Below are 20,849 nucleotides of genomic sequence, written 5' to 3'. Positions count from 1 at the left end.
GAAAAAAATTAGGGTTTTTTTTTCACATTCATCATTTCAAGTTCCCATTCCATCTGAGTAGGGACTTAACCTTCGCAGATTTAGAGTCCTGCCGCTTCCTTAGGGTGCCAGCTGATTTCAGGGGGATTTATATGATGTTTGGGTGTTGAGGGGACCTCCAAGGGGTGCTCACCTCTCTGGTCCTCAGTCACTAGCGGTGCTTCAGGACTGGCAGCTTTCTCGGGGTCTCCTAGCCTTACTGAGAGGCACAGAACTATCTCCACTGCTCCTCATGCTCTCTCTGTAAGACCATCTGTTCCTCCGTCCTGATGCCCAGACCAGCATCCCCTCCCAACATCACACACCCCTGTCAGCGCTCAGCCCAGTGTCAGGCTCAGGTGCCCTCCCCCTGCATCTCTGTGGTCTACCCTCCCCCACACACCCTTGCCTGGGGAATCACTTCCTTGTCTGGGGGAATCCAAAGTTTCTTCCTCTATTTTCCCCCAAATGTTGATCCATACCCATCTCCCTGTCACAGCCCTCCCTGTGGCGATGAGCAGAAGCCAGAGAGGGAGGCAGAGGGGAGAAATTAAAAGAATAGAGGCTAAGATCTCAAACATACTATCTTACCGCTTAAGGATTAAACAAAATAGCATATGAAGGAACTCACCATGTTTTAAGGACCTCATAAATGATGGCTATTATTTTTCCCCTCTGTGATCTGTTGGCCACATTATCTACATCACTTTTTTGAAAATTAATCACGCTCAGCCTTGAACGATCTATTGTATTGGCAATTTGCTCTTTTATATTGTCCCAGTTTCTACATTTTATTCTCCCAACTAAATGTGAGCTCCTGGAGAGCATGGTCCACATCTTACAATGAACCGAATCTAACGGAAGGGGAGGCATACAGCAAACGCTTTTAACTGTGTGCAGATCTAGCCTCAGGAACCCAACGTCATGTTCCCAAAGACTGAGCGGAGGTCCTGTGTGTTAGAAATCAGGTTGGTGTTTTTTTTAAGATAATTCATGAGTATGTTTATATCTAAATATTAACAGAGGAGCCATGTGGTGTCTGCAGTCACTCTGGGCTAGATAGTAAAAAGAAAGAGATTTTCAGTGTATCCATTATATTTTAAAGTCCTGCCTCACAACAACCCCTGAGTGCAAATATATTTCAAATTTTATGCTGGCCTCCTATTGCAAAATGCTAATTGAATTGATTTCCTGGAGCTACATCACTGATAAATAGAGTACATCACAGATTGGGATTTCTGAGTCAAAAATATAGAACGTGGATGCTTTGCTGAGAGAAAAGAATGCGTAGGAAAATGTCTTTGCATTCAAAAGAGTTGCAGAGTTTGGTTTTTAAGGATGGAGCTGCTGCATGGGCTCTCTGAGCTTCACTGGACCAGGCTGGCCAGTGCCGCCAGGAGGCCTCCCTGGATGGATATATTCACACTGAGGCACATACTTCACCACTTCCTACTTTTGTGGCCTGGGGTCACTTGTTCCTCCTAAGCCTGAATTTGCTCACCTGTAACTATAGAAGAGTGCCCACCTCCCAAGAGTCTGATGAAGGTTCAATAATAGAATGTATGTTGAGGGCTTCACAGGTGTTAGAAACATAGTCCACACCCAGTTGGGGGATGACCATCTGGATGCCCTGGTAGTGGCAGCTTTGCTGTTCATACCAAGCTCACACCTTCTTCCTACAGGTCAATAGAAGTGCCTTTTGCTGGGGCAGGAGTGTGCTAAGGACTTGGAGGGCCATATTATCCATGGGGGCTTTGACAGCCCAGAACAGAAGGCCCCAAATTGGCCACCTCAAGCCATGGCCACCTCAGGTCATTCCTCAAAGCCAGATCTGTTGAGAGTCCCCTGTGGACTGAGCAAGATCAAGGTTAAGTGTGTTGGAGTAGGTTGCCCAGAGAAGGAAGGGGTCTGAGCTCCGTGAAGTCAGTGGGGAAGGCCTCCCAGTGGAGGCGAGGATCCAAATAGACCTTGGGGAGGTGGGGAGTGATTTGGAAAACCATGGAGAAAATACAAGGAGGTAACTTCCAGGCTGGCTTTGCAGCATAAGCCACATTGGACAATTCCATGTGCTGAGAAGTGGACCCCAGCTCAGACAGGACTCGACTCAGTCAGTAGAGAACAGGAGAAGAAAGGCGGAAGTAGATCCGAATCAAGGACGTCCATATAAGCCAAAGAACCTGAATGTGAGCTGATGTGAAGTCAACTCATTTCAAGAGAGCCAGCGCCTATTGGTGTGTGGGCTTTCTGGGATTCCTCAGTCCCTGTCCGCTTCTTAGTGGAACGTAGGGGAGCAAACGCCAGCTTGGGAGCCAGACAGGCCAGGACGAGAGTACCAGCTCCAGCGTTGAGCTGTGTGTCCTGGGGCAAGTCCCTCAACCTTCCTGAGTCAGGGACTCTTCAGGTGTCAGTTGGAAACAACGATCCCATCTTTGTAGGCTTACTCAGGTGAAGTTCCTTGCACACAGCCCGGTGCACAGCAGGCTTTTAATCAACGGCAGCTTCCTCTTCCCTCCTGTCTTCTCAGACAGTGTGTGTCTCTGAAAGTAACTATTTTAAAATTCTCAGATCCCAGGCTTCCTAAACCAGGTGCAGCTGGGAGTGTCACGGCATTGGTGGCCTATTACATCCTCTTGTTGAGAACCTCGCCACCAAGCTCACCACCTGGAAGGAAAAGTTCAGGTGTAAGGGACACAGTCACTGTGTTCTTGGCTCCAGAGCCAGGCGGTGCCTTGGAGTGGTGTTTCATCCCCCATCCCCACAGAAACAACAGCGCTTCTTTCTCTTCCAGGAGGAGAAGTCACCAAGCCGCGGTTTGCCCAGTTCTTCCATGGCAGCCTGGCCAGTCTCACCATCCGCCCTGGGAAGATGGAGAGTCAGAAGGTGATTTCCTGCCTGCAGGCCTGCAAGGAAGGGCTGGATATCAATTCCCTGGAAAGCCTCGGCCAAGGAATAAAGGTAAGGAAGGAGCCAACATCACCCCCAATCAGGTTTATGAGCAGGAGGCTGCCCAGGGCCAGTGCACTCTGGGAAATGGAGTCCTTTCCTGTCCAGTGGCACAGAGCCACATCAGGAAAAGGTGCTGCCACAGCGGGGAGATTGGTGACTGTGACTCCGAATAGACACTGCTGCCATCTCCTGAAATTCCAGAGAAAGCCCCTGTGGATGGATAGTCAGGCTCACGTGCAGGGTCTACCTGGAGGGACTCAGTGTTTCACCTGTTCATTGGTTGGTTGTTTATTCCCCTAAAGGAGCCGAAGCAACGTGCAGGAAGATATTTTAAAGATAAAAAATTTGGACCATATATGGTGCACATCAGAAAGGAAGGTCAGACCCGGCAGGCTAGAATTAGAAAGCAGATGTGGAGGTCGCTGGGTCTTTCATTGTTGAGTTGAGGCATAGATTGAGCCTCAAGCAATCTCTGGCGATCAAAGGGAATGTAAACGGACTCGGGATTTTGATCATGTGTGTAAAATACAAACATTTGAATAATCCAAGAGAATCAAAGCTGCGTTCTGAACAAAGCTCCTCAGGAGGGGAGGGGGGCGGGAAGGCAGGATGTGGCCAACTCTGCCTCTGCAAGCCTGCCTGACATGCAGGCATGGCTCTGGCCTCACCTGGATCGCAGGAGCCCCTGACTGCAGGAAGGCTCTGGGTCCTGAGCAAAGAGCAGGATAAGCATCCTGGTAGCCCTCACTCCATCACCAGGGATCCCAGCCCCCGTGGAGCTCCGCTGCCCTCCAGGCTGGGAGGCAGCCCAGGAGCGGGGAGCCCTCTGACTGCAGCTGCGTGGGGCTTGTGCAGCCCTGATGGGGCCTCTGGAAGGGCTCGTGAGCTGAGCACATCGTGCTTTTGTCTAAGTGGAGGTCGAGTCAGCAAACATTCCATGGACACCCATGTATTTGGTTCTCGGCTGTGTAAAGAGGCACAAAAAGGAATGTTCCTAGCTTTTTGTCTTCAGGAAACTCAGTCCTCCTTCAGAGCTCCAGAACCTGGGGAATGGCAGTCAGGGAAGGCTCCTTGGAGGAGGCAGTGACTGCGCTATGGAAATGAGAACAGGGCTTCTTCAGGAAGGTGGCTATTCCACAGGGAGTCATTATCTTTTACCTGCTCTTTGGTTGGTTGGTTGCTTACTCCCCTACAGGAACTGAAGCAGCATTCAGGAAGGTATTTTTAAAAATAAAAAGTTTGGGGATGGGTAGGAACCAACCAGGAAAAAGGCAGGGGGTAGAGGAGGGGGAGAGGACAGGGTGGCCACTCTAGCCAGAGCCAAGAGCCTGAGTGGTGGTAGAGGGCTGAGGAACCCGCAATGCACCCTGGGACTCCGGGGCCAATGTTCAAGTGCCCAAATTGCAGGACCAAGGTAGAAAGTGTGACCAGAGAGGTCGACAGAAGCCACGTCAGGGAGCCTTGTTAGCTATGTTTAGGTGTTTACTTTTTTTCTGTCGGCCACAGGCAACCATGAAGTACTCCGGGCAAGGGAACATGATCTGGGCCCGTGTGGGGTTTAGGATGCTCACCTGGAGACTGGGTCAGAGGGGGATGATGGTAGAACACACGCAGGATAAGGCAAGAATAGATTTCCGGGACCTTAACATGCACTAAACACACACACACACACACACACACACACACACACACACACACACGTGCTTCAGTAGCTAATCACCACCAAGGAAGGAAACTCAGAAGACTAACTCCTAGTGGAACAGCAGTGTTTTATGGCAGCTGGTCCAGGCAAGCCCCTCACGGCACATGTCACACACACACACATCCTCACATGCAGAGCCTGGAGTTTGATCCTTGACCTGCCGTTTGTGCTGTTTCCTCAGTGTGTTGTCAGACCAGCGATGCAGAAATCCCTCTGCCAACCCTCCCTTCTCTGTCAGATTCTGGGTTTGCTCCTGGTCCCTGGGTGGGTCTCCTCTTTGCCGGATCATCCCGTGGGGAGGCTAGTCTGATTTTTCAGGGTACTACCTGCTCATAGCCAGTCAGTGCAAAGGATCATTTTACGCCCTTAGGGCACCACTCGCAAGGACCGGAGTGCCCTGTGAGAAGTCAGTGACAGGCGCATGATTTACAGCGCACCCACTGGGGCCCTCTTAAGTTCATTATCCCCACTCCCCACAGCAAATTAAATAGTATGACCCCATTTCAGAAATAAGGAGAGTGGGGCTCGGGGACTTGTCCCAACTCGGATTAGAAGGCATTCTTAAAATGATTAAAACTGCCTGCCTGCCTGCCTCCATTTATCCCTCATTTTGTTGCTGAAGAGTGGCTATTATTTTCTCTCCTGGCCCCCGCCTTCTCTCTGGCTATTTGAAAGAAGTGAAGTCCTCCTGGGATTAAGGAAACTTCCTGTCGGCTCACAGAGCCCAGTTCGGTTTCTCTTTTTCACTGATTTTCCCCGGATCATGCACATTTCTGAATCTCTCTCCAGCGTGTCTGGAGTCATTAAGTGTCTGGGTGGTTGCTGTCTTGTATCCACACAAAACTCTGTGGGGTAGCCATCTTCCTGAAGAAAGCCCCGCTCTGATCTCCATGGCATCATCCCTGTGGCTGTCATCTGCACAGTGTGGAAGAGAGGGACAGAGCAGGGACTTTGGAGCAAGACTGTCTGTGGTTCAGATCACAGTGTGGACATTTACTAGCTGGGTGACCTTGGGCAAGGTGCTTCTATCCCATAAGCCTCACTTCCCTTATCTAAAAATGGACTTAATATTTTGCAGAGATGTTGTAAGAATTGAATTTTATGCACATCTTTATATATATTTATATATTAGCTATAGCAAAGGTATAGCTATAAATACAGATATAGACATATAGTTATAGCTATAGAAATAGATATAAATATTGATTATATAGATGTACTTATAGCTATAGAAAGAGATATAGATAATAGATATCTAATAGTAGAAATATATCTACTAGTATCTAATAGTAGAAATATAGATAATATAGATATAGTTGATATATATAGACATAGATACATAAATAGATATTGATATAGATAATATAGATATAGCTGATAGATATAGATGTAGATATAGATATAGGTATATCGATTATAGATGATACAGATATAGATATATAGATATAGACATATAGATATAGATATAGGTACATAGACATAGGTATATAGATCTCCCCTAGCAAACCTAATAAATAGGCTCTCAAAAAACCAGTTTCCTTCTCCAGCTGGGCTGGGCTTGCATGTCTTTTGAAAAGTAAGCCTGGGTGACAGTTGTCGCAGAGGCCAATCTTCTGGCCCAGCCCAAGAGGCTGGCAGGTGTCCAAGGGAGTAATGGCAAGGTGCCTAGACTGCCATGGCCGGCCTGTCCTCGAAGAATAGGTCAGAGCTTTGAACAGGAATTTCACCCCTGTTCCAGCCTGTTAATGGCTGGTGACATAGGCCCCTCAGATCTGACCACTCTGCAAAGCCCCTCTGTCCAGCAGCTTCTTGGCTTAAAGAAAGGAATCACCGTGGCTACCACACAGCTTCTCAGGGCAGAGTGAACGCTGGATCCCCAAAAAGCCATCCCTCTGGTAATACCAATATCACCCTTTGTCCCACACACCTAGAGACCAACCTCAGTCATGCCACAGGGCTGTGAACACTGCAGTTCAAAAAACAAAACAAAACAAACACCTATTCAGTAGAAGGCCTTATTGATTCCACAAGAACTATGGTGAAGGTTGTGGTAGTCCTTGGAATGCTCTGATGAGAGTGTTACCTAGAGATCCAACACGTTCCCTGACCGGTCCTTCCGAGGTGGTTGCAGTAGGAATGTGCCCTCTGCTGACTTCCCGGGGAACTGCTGATCCGTCCTGGGGAAGAGCTGTGTTGCCTGTTCAGCCCGGATGCGATGCGAGGCTCAGAGATTGGCCTTCTCGGCAGGGTCATCCCCTCGCTTCATGCTTTGATGGGCTAGCCCCTGTGATGATGCTGAGAAAAGTCAGTAGACCCTACCCTCCAGGTGCTCACAGTCTGCCAGGGGCAGCAGGCAGAGAGACAGACAGCAACTCTGCTATCCTATAGCAGGGATGTGATGGGACAGAAAAACCTCTGGGAACATAAGTAGTATCTTGAGAAGAATGACCTTGAATCTGCTCAAATCTGAAAATGGTTATTTGTGAGCATTTAGAACTACTGTATCATGACTCATCAGTGCATGGCGGCCAGTGAATCATCCCGGGCGAGAGAGAAGCCGGCCGGAGGCTGACTGCAGCGTCACCTGCTCTAGGCCAGGGGACTCTGCGTCCAGCACAGGGAGTGCTGCTCGTGACCAGACGTCACAGCGCAGAGACCCTGCTCAGGGCTTTCAGGACAGGAGGGACCTGGAGCGTGGGGAAAGGCGGGCAGCAAAGGCAGGGGAAGCAGCACAGGCAAGACTCAGTGCAAACATAATTACAATAATAAGAATTATGACAAAAGCTACCACAAATTGACACTTTATATGTGTTATTGCATTTAAGCCCCAGGCAGGTAGATGCTAATATCCTCACTATTTTAAATGAGGAAATGAAGTCCAGAAGGGAGAAGTGTACCCCAAAGTTGTATCTGTCTGTAGTTTGTACCAGAACTGGGGGATGGCCATCCACACAACCCATCACCTTCCAGGGATACCACACAGCCTTGGGGAAGTTCGAGTCATGCCTGGAGGGGCCCAGTTCCTCCAACGGGCTAGTCACCCCAGTAGCAAATGACTCCAAAATCTCTATGGCTCCATGCTTAAACGTTTATTTTTCTCACACGAAGTTGGGGGTGGGGAGAGGAGGGATTTCTGCCTAGAATGCCATAGGCCACCAGAGCAGAGAAAGAAAAAGGCTGGCGTGCCCTGCAGGGCATTTTACCAGAGCTGCCGCTTCACTTTGTCTCACATCTCGGCCAGATGCAGTCACATGGCTTTGCCTTCAAGTGGCAAAGGGGAGCTGGGAAGTGCAGGATGCCCTGGAAGGGAAGAACAGGATTTGATGACTCCCATGGAGGCTTGACTGAAAAGACACGTGACTGCAAAAAAAGAGTCCCTTTGGGGAGTAACAAGACATGATCCTGAGTAAAATGTAGGCTGGAGGGGACCGCTCACCCATTCATTCACCCAGGAGGGGCTTACAGGGCCTAGGCCTAGGTTCTGGGATTCAGGGATAAGGCTCGCTCAGCTCACGGTCACTGCACTAGGATAATTATGCTACCACGTCACGAGCACTGTCGGAGCCTCCTGGGGACCTGGATGAGGGAAGACGAGACAGCCTCAGGAGGGAACCGTGAAACGTTCGCATGCGGGTGACGGAGACAGAGATGAAGCTGTCAGATGGGTAGGGGCCACAACGCAAGGGGCGTACGTGCGTCAGTGTCACCATAGTGTTCATGAGACATCAGATGAAGCTGTCAGATGGGTAGGGGCCACAACGCAAGGGACGTACGTGCGTCAGTGTCACCATAGTGTTCATGAGACATCCACCTCCCATCATGGCCAGGCACAGAACAAGGAACTCTTATAAAGACATACAAGTCATCTCAGAGAAAAGCTCAAATGGATAGATTTTTCCTTAGGCCCAGGAAACATACTCAGTCTCCTTCATGGTAAGAGAAATGCAAACTTAAACTACACTAAGATGGTATGTATATCACCTACCAGATTGGCCAAAGTCCCAAAGACTGACAGCATGCTCTGTTGTTGAGGCTTTGAGAAAAGAGGCGTTCTCACACACTAGGAGAGGGCGTGCATATTGCTATAATCCCTAGCCAGGGGGGATCTGGCAACATTTGTCAAAATTTAAATGCATATACTCCTTGATCTAGCAATTTCATTTGTAGGGAATAACTCTACAGATATATTTACACATTTATAAAATGTTATGTGTACAAGGCTATTCATTGTGGCATTATTAGAGAAAAACTAAAAAAACAACCCAAAGGTCATATAAGGAGAACGGTTAATAACTAATTTTATTGATATTAAAAAATACTATACGGCCGTATAAAAGAATAAGGAAGCTTACAGAAAGAGTTGCAAGATATAAGCTAGATGAAAAAAAGCAAAGGTATAGTATTAGGCATAGTATGTAAAGAAGTTACCCTTAAGAAAAGAGAATAATGGAAATCAATATTCATTGATTATATATTCATAAGAATAATTTGTTAGGACAGGCTAGGTTATGCTGCAGTAACAAATGGCTTGTGATTTTTCGGTGGCTTATGTAACAACTATTTTTTTATTGTTCACACCGCATGTCCATTATAGATGGGCTGTAGCTCTGATTCATAGCACCCTCGCTGTGAGACCCAGGCTAACGGACCAGCCCCTGAGGGAACTGTGTGGGTTTCCTGGCAGAGGGAACATGACACACTAAACCATGAGCTGGCTATTATCCCACCTGGGTATCAACCAGACAACCCTCTGCCCACATTTTGGTGGCCAAGCAAGTCACTTGACCACTACTGAGTGCAACAGGGCAGAAAATATATATCCAGCAGGGAAGGGGGCTGTAAGTCACATGAGCAAACCTGTTGACAATAGGACAGGCATGGATAAGCCTCTTGCCAGGAAGGGGGGCAACTCATTATGAACAAGAATGGGATTTGTCGCTCAGAAATTAGTATAATCGTGGTTACCTGTGGGATGAGCTTGGAGAAGGTGGTCGATAGGAGATAGACATAAGATGGACACTTTCACTTAGCACATATGTCCATTTGAACCAGGTGGATATATTATCTATTCAAAAAATAACAGTTGCCAGGTAGGTACATAAAAATATATTCATGTCCTTCTTTCCTATCACATGAGCATTGGAAACATAATCTGAACCCACAGATAGGATCCTGACATCTTATTCATAGCAGTTCCTAGAGTGGCTCGAGGGTTAGAACAGTCGCCTGTGCACACAGCTGCTGCACAGGCAGACAGTTTGGAGATGCCGGCGCTGGCCTCCGTGGCCTCTTCATGGAGATGGAGGGTCTCCGTGGGACTGGGTACACTGTGATCATTCTCTCCTGTTTTCCAGTATCACTTCAACCCCTCGCAGTCCGTCCTGGTGATGGAAGGTGACGACATCGGGAACATCAACCGCGCCCTGCAGAAGGTCTCCTACATCAACTCCAGGCAGTTCCCGACCGCGGGCGTGCGGCGCCTCAAAGTCTCATCCAAAGTCCAGTGAGTGGAGGCCAGCGGCCTGGGCCCGGCTGAGGCAGTGGGATGGCCCCCCTGCAAAACAGGACTCGCCTCTCTCAGCGTCCCCAGCTTCTCTGCCATCCCTCTGAGGAGGCCCCAGTAGATCTTTATTCTCCTGTTTTCTTCTTAAAGAAAATATTCTGTTTTGCCAACTCAGATGCCTGGCAGGCACTGTTTTTCTATAAATTCTCAGGGGCTGGGTTTTAAATGGTGTCATTTAAGGGCACAGCATGTGGTACACAGTAGGTGCTTGACCAGTGTATATTCATTAAATTAAGGAGCCCAGCCTTGACGCGCTCCTAAATAGCATGAGTGCGAGAGGAAGAGAAGGCACGCTCTTGTCCCCAGGGAGCGGAGGTAATTTAAGGAGATGAGACTGTTACTGAAGCCTGTGGATAACTCCCTTACTCACCTGTCAATCACTCTTAGCCACAGCAGCTGCCACAGACAACTAGAAAGGGGACCCCAGAAAAATTCCTGGGAGGTGAAAGGGTATCTCCTGGTACCTGGAGCCAGGAGAGGGACCCAGAAAGACAGGAGCAAGCGTGGGAAATGGGGTTTGCTGATTGCCCGTTGCTGGGGTCTGGGAGAGGTGCCAGGATAAAGCCCACAGACAGCAATTATGTTCAACAGTCCTATGGATGGACGGGCTCCCCCATCCTCTCCAAAGGCCCTCCCTAGAGGCCTGGGGTAGGGACCGGGCACCTCCAAGTCAGCTTCACTTTACCATGAAGAGGGACCAAACTGGCAAGGGGAGGGGTGTCCTCTATGAATTGGGGATTTGGAGCAGCAAAAGCCAAAGAAAACTGGGACCAGGAACCCAGCACCATTCCCACACCTCACCCACCCAGAAAAGAAGACAGGAGCTCGACATGGGATCCACCCAGCTTACTACCCTTTCTGCGGGGACTTTCCAGGGGAGGCGGATGATGGCTGCCACAGCTGGAGCCCATCCAGTATTCCCAGAGCATCCCCCTAGGCTCCCCACTGTAGCCTCACGTTTGGCCGAGATGCCCAGCTGAGATGCCAATGGCAGGCGCACCTGACCAGGTCACAGGAGGGCATCAAGTCTGTCAACATTGACTGAGCTCCAACCATGATGCAGGCTCTGGGTCCGCTTCTCACTATAAGTTGTCACATTTAATCCTTCCTGTTATAAGTAATTAATTGTTCTATAGGTGAAGAACAGTGGATTATCCTAACGTCATTCCCATTCTATAGATGCAGAAGCTGAGGTTCCCAGGGTTTGAGCACTGTACTCAGAGTCACCCAGCCCAGGAGGGGCAGCCAGGCCAGGGACCCTTGTCTGTCTAATTTCCCGGCTTTGCTCCTGTCACCACACCATTCTGCCCCCCTGGGTATTCTGTGTGTATCAGGGGAAATACACGTGGTGACAGTGGCGCTCCGCAGGCACACCTGGAACAGGTGCGCTTGTGTGATATCCTCAGAGATCACAGACGGGCGGTGGCAGGAGAGTTTAGCCCTGCGGTCTCAATAAGATGGCTGTAACCAACCAGTTAGACAACAGTTTGCTTACCAACTCCTAATGCACAAGACAAGCAGTTGCTATCTAATTAATGCTGCCATTGATTACTTTGTTAAAGGATAATTAAAGGTTTCATGGTTACTTGTTGCTGGAATAGAAGATTCCCATTTCTCCCAGGAGCCAATCTTATTAAGTCCCTAGATTGCTAGTCGTTTTGACTATAATGCGTCTTTAAACCTAAATGCCTGCTGCCATCCCGGAGCCTTGCAGGCAATCAGGATGTCTTGGCGGGGGGGGGGGGGGGGGGGGGGGGCTAGGAAGAGGTGCCTGCATCCCTGCCCATGGATGCACGATGGGTGGTTCCATCATGTGCTTCCCAGGTGCTTTGGAGAAGACGTGTGCATCAGCATCCCCGACATGGACGCCTACGTGATGGTGCTGCAGGCCATGGAGCCCCAGATCACCCTCCACGGCACGGACCGCCTCTGGAGACCCGCCGCCCAATTCCAAAGTGCCCGAGGCGTGACCCTCTTCCCTGACATCAAGATCGTGAGCACCTTCGCCAAAGCCGAGGCCCCAGGTGACTTGAAGCCCACAGGTACCGATGCATCCTGGGTTGTGGGCAGTGGGCCTTAAGCTCTCACAGCCACATCAAATCTCACTTCAGGGCCACAGTATGGTACCCCATAGCAAGGTAGTTACAATAGCAAAACAAGCAACCCCACCCGGCAACAACACAGATAAATACAGGAGGGGAATGAATGGCTCAGCGAGTCATCTACCCCCACATACGTGCTGTGTTGTTGGAGGAAAGGCATTTATGCTAAATGGTAAGTGACAAAAAACAAGATGCAAATTACAGAGTATCTATGCATAGACTGATCTCAGCCACATAAAGAAATACGTAACACAGGAAAGTGCCCACAGGGAAACACGCCTTAAACTACCAGTGGCAGGCTCGCTCGGAGAAGCCTGGGGCCGGGGGTTCTGCTCCCCTTCAGTTGTCGGCAACTGCAGAATGTTCTGTAGCGAGTGCGATTATTTGGATGCTCAGAGGAAAAGTGGAAGCAGCACAGAGAAAAACACATAACTGCCTCCTAATATATACGAGCAAAAGACTTGTTTGCAATTATTACTCTGAGCTGAGCTCTCAGGAAACTTCCCAGTTGCTCCTTCCAACGGTTTCATTATTGGAAGGGCTGTTCGGTGAAAGTAGGTAATTGGCATTATCTGCCAGGGAGAAACAGTTGCAAAACAGCTACAGGATATGCTGCTGGCTTGAGGGAGGTGGAGGGAGGCAGGGAAAAGAAAGAGAAGGGAGAGGGAGGGAGGGAGGGGGGAGGGAGGGAGATCTGGGGTTCAGATCTACATGAAACACCCCTTTGAAAATTGTCCTTTGCTGCCCCCTCCCTCTCCAAAGGCGGCTGCTAATGATGTTTGGGTGCCAGTGGGCCCGAGTCCCCAGGGGCTGCTTCTGCAGTAATCCTAAGTACCTGTTGCTTTAAGCCACCCTGGCCCTAGCCAATGGGGCGGTGGGGGTTCACAAAGCAGCCTTCTTAGCTTACAAAACAGGTGGAGTTTTACCGCCTGTCAGGCAGGGCGGTTCCCTAGTTACACTCCAAGGTGCATTAAGTCAGTGACCTTCCTCCTTCATCTTATTTGTGCCTAAAATCAGACAGAAAAGGGCCTCTGACCTCAGTGGTCTCAGGCCATAACTGAGAGCGGCTGGATTTGCTAGGCCTGATAGCAACACATGGGCAAGGCAGGGGAGAGCAACGGTCTGGGTCCCTATCTTACCTTCTGTTTATGAGAGATGCATGCAGAGCACAGGGCCAAGTGCCTGAGACCTATATTCGTGCTTTTAAAAATCTACTCCTATTGTTAGGATAGTCATTATCATGGTGCCTTCAACCAGCAGGCTAATGGCACTTGCCACTAGGCCTGAAAGGCCCACTCTAGCAGCTACTGCCCCCATTGACCCACTCTTTGTCCTGTTTCCTCCCCCTTGCACGGCCCCCCTCTCTCACACACACATTTCCGTGTCAGTTCATATGTTTGCTCTTTCTCTGCCCTCTGCCTGGAAGGTTCCTCTCGAACCATCCTCGTTATGGCTGGCAAACATCTCGGCCTCCCACACCCTCTCCAGAAGGCCTCCTCCACCACCACCCCGACCCTAGCCTGGGCCAGGTCTCCTGCTCTGTACCCCCACCCACCAGTGCTGCACTCTAGCACGGCGGTCGCCAGCTGGTGTTCTGAAAGGTTGGCGACGTGGTTTAAGGAAATCTCTAGCACACAACTTTGGCCATGTGTTTACTAAACGCCCCCAGGAGCTCCACGAGGGCTCGGCCATGGCTGATTCAGCTCTGAGTCCCTGAGCCCACACAGTCTCTTCAGCACAGTGGGGATCAAGGAAAGTGCAGATGGAACATACTACCCACACACAAGCACAGGGAACAGTGAGAAAATGGCCCCCTACCCAGGGTGAGCCATCAGTCAGCCACCTGGGGAGGTGGAGCAAGGATGCCCTGGCCTAACCCAACTTGATGGGAAGCTGGCAGAAGAAGCCCAGAAACCAGGAGAAGACCATTTGAAATAGAGATACACATGCACCATTGCTAATGATAGACCTTGTCTTAAATGTATATTTTGTTTGTTTTTAATATATTTTTATTTCAGAGGGAGAGGGAGAGAGAGAGATAGAAACATCAATGAGAGCGAATCATCGATTGGCTGCCTCCTGCACTCCCCACATTGGGGATCGAGCCCACAACCAGATATGTGCCCTGACTGGGAATCGAACCATAACCTCCTGGTTCATAGGTCAATGCTCAACCTCTGAGCCACACTGGCCTGGCTTAAGTGTATATTAATGTGCTTTTAGATTTTGCTGATGATACGTGAAGCCATTGAGATTGGCAAGCATTTAAAAATTAAGCATCTGAAAGTGCTTATAATAACAGCTATCTAGGGAGAGGGAAAGATACTTTTGATATCACAAAAAATATATACTTATTTAACATAATTCTCTCATCTTTAGTGAATCCTTTTTAATTTCTATTTTTATAAATGTTTTATAATGCACAAAGTATATTAGTCTTCATAAATAAATAAGTACACTTATTTCAATGATCTCAGTTCACACATTTCCACTCCCAGTGCAGTATCCACAGGCTACTATCTATCTGTGTGATCCTAAGTAATGCACTCCACCCCTCAGACCTTCCATTTCCCATCAGTAACATGGAATAACAACAGCACCCCCTCCAATGTCTGTTAGGGTTTCATTTGCATAGTGCCTGGTACGTAGCAATCACTCCATACATTCCAATCACTTTCATTTCAAGGTGAGGTTTTAAGTTAGTACTGCCAGCCTGCCCAGCATTCAAATGCTCAGACATACCCTTGGGAAATTTAGGGCCCAAAATAATCAATCAGGGCCAATTTACCTAAGCATTTAACTACAGTAACGGTTTCGCTCCATTCGAGCCACGTGTAGCAATGCTGCTCCATGCCAGGGCCTGGGCTGGGTCCTGAGGGCTCGTCATAAAAAGTGCTCCTGCCCCTGAGGATCTCAGAGTCTACCGGGGGCAACAGACACACACCACGCCCGCCGGGAGAAAGCTGCATGAGCGAGTGGGGAGGGGTGCTCGCTCTGGCCTCAAATGAGAGCTGTTGCTTATTGAGCACCTACTATGTGCCAGACACTGTTTCAACCCTCTCAGGATCCCTGCCCTCTTTACAGGTGAGGGAACTGAGGGGCAGGTATTTCTCCAACACTGCACGGCTCCTCAGTCGCAGCACTGGTATTCAGATTCACATCTTGACGACCGAATTCCTGTCTACACACACACTCATGCTGCCCAACCTCAGGAGCTGCTGGACTTCCGTCCCGGCAGTGGAGGTGGTACCTAGGGCTACACAGCCTCTTTGGACCCCGCCCTCACCTGGGGTGCAGTCACAGAGGAAGGAGACGATGCCGAATCTTCCTCCGCTGTCTGAGTGGTCCTCACGCCTGTTTCCCTGGCGTTGGTCTCCCCACAGCCCCCAAATCAGCAGTCTTAGAAGAAATGCTTCACAACTTAGATTTCTGTGACATTTTGGTGCTGGGAGGGGACTTGGACCCAAGACAGGAGTGCTTGGAGCTTAACCACAGTGAGCTCCACCAGCGCCACCTCGACGCCACCAACTCCACTGCAGGCTACTCCATCTACGGTAAGCACGCCCAGCCCCTTCTCCTGGTGGTCTCCTCCTACAGTGGCCTAGTCCAGGAAGGCACTCCATCCCCACGATGGTGTCAGGTGGGGGCCCTTGACCGCAGAGCATGGGCTTCTGGCCCTTCCTTTGTTAGCTACTCCAGCATCTTGAGAACCTGGACCACATCCCCACTATTGGGAGAATCTCCTGTCGAAACAGATATTATAGCAACATCTGGCAAGTGAGGCCACACATTGTGGTCAGAGCCCACTGCCTGTGGAAATCCTGTGGGTCTGTTTCATTAGCTCCTTAGAACTTTTGCTTCAATACGTTGTCTGCCCCTAAACATCTCAAGCTCTCGGCCTGGCCAAATTCAGGAGACGGACCAGCCCCAGCAGCTGCAGCCTGTCTCCCCGTCTCCTTCTCTGCCTGTTTGAGATAGGTGTGGTCTCTTGGCAGGTGTGGGCTCCATGAGCCGCTATGAGCAGGTGCTACGTCACATCCGCTACCGCAACTGGCGTCCAGCTTCGCTCGAGTCCCGGCGGTTCAGGATCAAATGCTCAGAACTCAACGGGCGCTACACCAGCAACGAGTTCAACTTGGAGGTGAGTGCACCCTGAGGTTGTAAGGGAAGCCCAGGCTCATCCATTCTTTCCCTCATGTATTCGGGAGGACTGCTGCCACTGGCCCACCTGCCACTGGTCAACAGCCCCTCTCCCTCCTCGCCCAGGTCAGCCTCCTCCATGAGGTCAGAGTCTCAGACAATGAGCACGTCAACCACCTCATCGTGCAGCCTCCCTTCCTCCAGTCCGTCCACCACCCCGAGTCCCAGACTAGCGTCCAGCGCAGTTCAGGTACGTCACCTGGCAGGAGAGACCACAGGACAACAGGTAACTCAAGACCATCCACTAAAAAGACATTTAGGGAGCAGCAGGCATGGGTGCCCAGACCTGAGGGAGGGACCTGATAATGGGGAAGCTGTGGACCCTGGCTCTGAGGCACTCACACAGCCTCCAAAGGAAGCTGGTCAAGTAAACAAGTTACAGACGATATGTAATAACAGAGGTTAGTACAAAGGGCTGGGGTAAAATTTTGCAAATCCTTTTATTTTTATATTTTTTAATCTTTATTGTTGAGAGTATTACAGATGTCCCCCTTTTTCTCATTGTCCCCCCTCCCCCCGGTTTCCGCCCTACCCCAGGCCTTCACCACCTACTGTCTGTGCCCATAGGTAGGATCTCGCCCCAACCTCCCTCCCCTTCCCTCTGAGATTTGTCAGTCTGTTCCAGGCCTCTGATTCTATTTTATTCACCAGTTTATTTTGTTCATTAAATTACTTGTTCGTTTATTTTTAGATTCAAATGTTAATAGCCATGTATTTGTTGCCATTTTATTCATATATTTTTTTTAATCTCTTCTTCTTCCTCTTCTTAAAGAATACCCTTCAACATGTCATGCAATACTGGTTTGGTGCTGATGAACTCCTTTAGCTTTTTGTTTATGAAGCTCTTTATCTGACCCTCAATTCTACATGAGAGCTTTGCTGGGTAATCTTGGTAGTAGGTCCTTGCTGTTCATTACATTGAATATTTCTTGCCACTCCCTTCTGCCCTTGTGTAGAGGTGTCCTGTAGGGCTCAGTGGCTCAGTCTCCCCAGTCACCTGAGCTGGGCACTCTAGGTACACCCCTGTGTGAGCTGTGTGCACAGTCTTGTGGTTGAGCCTTGATTGCTGTTGGCATCACTGGGAGGAGTTGACCTCCAGGCTAATTGGCTGTGAGGACCAGCTGCGACTATAGTAGGAGAGCTGCTATGCAGGAAACACCCCTATGGAGCAGGACTTGCTTCAGTGGGGCTTTGGTGCTGAGTCTGCCCCTTGAGTGTGTTGCTTGTGGATGTGTAGAGTTGGAATATGCTATAGTCTGAAGCTGTCCACTGGGTACACTGGCTCTAGGGCCTCCAGGGTGGTGCAAAGTCAGCCACTGCCTGGGGCCTCCCAGCCAAAGCTACAGAGGGATTTTCAGACAACTGCTATTTGCTATTTGTGTTGGGCTTGGAGATGCCCGGGCGAGGCCCAGCTGTGAAGGAAGGCAGGTTGGTGCTAGTGCCGGGTCTTGATTGATAGGTTTGGGGCACACTGTCACCAGCTGCAGCTTGAGAGATTTTAGCAAAGTCTGAAGCCTGAGCCAGGACAGGCCATTCTTATGGAAAAGCTGCTGCAAATTGGGTGGAGTGGGGTTCCTGGGAATTCCCAGTGTGGGCCAAGCTGATGGAGACTCAGATATGGCTGACAGTCAGCTCTGGGACCAGAAAGGTCCCAGCACAGGAACAAAGACCCCTGTGAGCACCCCTGTCTGGGAGAAAGCCACCCCGAGTTCCTGCCCCGATGCCAGACTATCCAGTTCCTCCTCGTATGTATCTGGGTCCCCCAGAGCCCAGTGCTAGAGCTCAGAGGGCTTGAGTCCAAGTACATTCCTGCATCGGCCTTTAAAAGGAACAGCTGGGTCTTCAGCAGCCTCTGTGTCACTGAGCCCCAATCCCTGCTGGTTTTTACAGCCTGTAGTTTTGAGGACTTCTCTTCCCAGCTCTGAGACCCTGGGCTGGTTGGCTGGTGTGGGGCTGGGACCCCTTGCTCCTCACAGGCGGCCTCCACAGAGTTGATCTTCCTCTCCGCCCCTCCTACCAGTCTCAACGTGCTTTCTTCTTTACTTGTCTAGTTGTAGTATTTCCATTCAGCCAACTTTCAGATGGTTCTGAATGATTGTTCTGTATTTTAGTTGTAATTTTTTTTTATTTCTTTATTAAGTTATTACATATGTGTCCTTATCCCCACATTACCCCCCCCACCCCCTGTTGTCTGTGTCCATTGGCTAGGCCTCTATACTTGCATATAAGTCCTTGGTTGATCTCTCCCCCTTATCCCCACCCTCCCCTACCTTCCCTCTGAGGTTTGATGGTCTGATCCAGTGGTTCTCAACCTTATCTACACATTAGAATCACCTGGGAATCTTTTTAAAATCCTGATTTCTGGGCCTCATCCTCCGGAAATTGTTTCTTTGTTACTAATGTTGTGGCCTCACCCCCATAACAAAGAAACAGAATGTCCGGAGGATGAGGCCCAGAAATCAGGATTTTAAAGATTCCCAGGTGATTCTAATGTGCAGCCAAGGTTGAGAACCACGGTCTCATCGATGCTTCTGTCTCTGTTAGTTGTAATTTTGATGTGGTGTAGGAGGTGGCGAGAACAGGCATTTACCTACGCCTTGGTTCTGCAAGTCCTTTTAAGTCCAACTCAAAGCCACATCCTGTATGAGGCTTTCTTTGAACCCCTTACATATGCTCACATATATACACATGTGCACCACACTGCAAAGTCCCCTACCTGTACTCTGTCCCAGCACTTGCCATATTGTATTACTACTGTGTTGTTCCTGCTAAACTCCATAGCACCTGGCTCTCAGTGAGAGCTGTCCTGTAATTTGAGGGGGAAAGCAAGAGATAGAAAAGAACTTGCATTTATTGAGTGCCTGCTATGTGCCTATGTGGAAGTGCACATAGATCATTTCATTTGCTCCTCACAACTACCCCTGGGATAGGAATTCTTAAGCCCATCATTTGGATGACGAATGGGAAGCCCAGACAGAGAAAGGCGCTGACCCAGAGTTCTACAGCTGGAAAGGGGGAGGGCAGATTCTAGCCTCTGCATGGGTGTTGCACTCCAGCTCCATGGTGACGTAGAGCGAGCGAGTCTTCCATGTCACGCGGATTCCTTCCTCATTCCAGTGGTCCCGAGCATTGCCACGGTGGTCGTCATCATCTCCGTGTGCATGCTAGTGTTCGTGGTGGCAATGGGCGTGCACCGGGTCCGGGTCGCCCACCAGCACTTCACCCAGGAGACCGAGGCTGCCAAGGAGGTCGAGATGGACTGGGATGACTCTGCGCTCACTATCACAGTCAACCCCATGGAGGTAATCCTCACACCAGGGTGGGAGCTTCACTAGGATGCTTCCCCTCCACCCTCTATCTTTCTTGTGCCAGAAGCCCTGTCTTACCCAGCCCCCTCAGCCTGAAAGGACCATCCTTTCCCATCAACTGCACTCACTGGTTAAAAACGTGTGAATTGCTCTCACCCTGCAAGCAGAACCAGACATTTCTGAAGGCGAGCAGCCATGTGGTGTCTATCGGTTGCCACCCCCGTTAGATTTAGCTGGGAGCTAGCACTTAGGGACTCAGTATTGAATTTTTGATTAATTAACAGTGCAAATTAAATGGCTTTGCTCCATGCTGCCTGCAGAGCTCATTTAAAGGCTCAGAATAGGTTAAAACAGAAATACAACATTAATAGCTGCCATTTATCGAGCCCCCCATTATGCCAGACGCTGCACAGCGTGCTCTCTATGCGCATCTCATTCAATCTTCCACCCACCTGTGAAGTCGGAGGCAACACCCTCACCTGCCAAGGCGCAAACTGACAGAGAGGGAAGTGCTCACACCCCCATATCTGGCAGTGGCGGTGCCATTTTCAGACTCCAGGTTGCCGGATTCTAACGTTCAGATCTTGCCAGTTAGCCAGCAGACCCCAGAACCCACCCATGAATGTCCAAAGCCCCTGCTCTGGGCATATGAGTATCAAAGGAAGCCATGGCATCTTGCCCGTTAGTCTGCCCGTGGGCACTGAGTGGAGGTGGAGCCACTGAGACATGAGAAGGTTATCTAGGCCTCATCCTCAGTGTCCCCTGCAACTGGCCTTATGCTCTGATTTTAAAGCCTCCCAGTCGATGTGGCTCAGCACATGCAGTGGGTCATGCTGAGCCACCACTGTAGAGACGCCAGCATCTCCACCCCGGAAGAGCTGAGCCCTAGGTGTGGGAAATAGCCACCAATCCTGGATCAGTCTCAGTACCAAACCAGCATGTGCCTTCCCAGGGCTAACCTGGTGATGCCAGCAGTCAGTGAAGCCTGAGTAACGAGAGCCGAGGGGGCT

At 49.8% G+C, this 20,849-nt stretch overlaps 1 protein-coding gene across 1 annotated transcript in view; it reads left to right on the top strand.

The window, feature by feature from the left end:
- CLSTN2 (calsyntenin 2) overlaps positions 1–20,849 on the top strand; it is a 558,247-nt gene that overhangs the window by 529,525 nt on the left and 7,873 nt on the right. The window contains exons 10-16 of the mRNA XM_036332393.1: positions 2,807–2,973; positions 10,021–10,169; positions 12,054–12,271; positions 15,715–15,885; positions 16,327–16,472; positions 16,598–16,721; positions 19,649–19,833. Coding sequence (XP_036188286.1) covers positions 2,807–2,973; positions 10,021–10,169; positions 12,054–12,271; positions 15,715–15,885; positions 16,327–16,472; positions 16,598–16,721; positions 19,649–19,833 — 1,160 coding nt within the window. The remainder of the gene's footprint in view (positions 1–2,806; positions 2,974–10,020; positions 10,170–12,053; positions 12,272–15,714; positions 15,886–16,326; positions 16,473–16,597; positions 16,722–19,648; positions 19,834–20,849) is intronic.

This window comes from Myotis myotis, unplaced genomic scaffold (genome assembly GCF_014108235.1).
Source record: "Myotis myotis isolate mMyoMyo1 unplaced genomic scaffold, mMyoMyo1.p scaffold_m19_p_13, whole genome shotgun sequence".
NCBI lineage: Eukaryota > Metazoa > Chordata > Mammalia > Chiroptera > Vespertilionidae > Myotis > Myotis myotis.
This window is presented reverse-complemented; position numbering and strand designations above follow the sequence as displayed.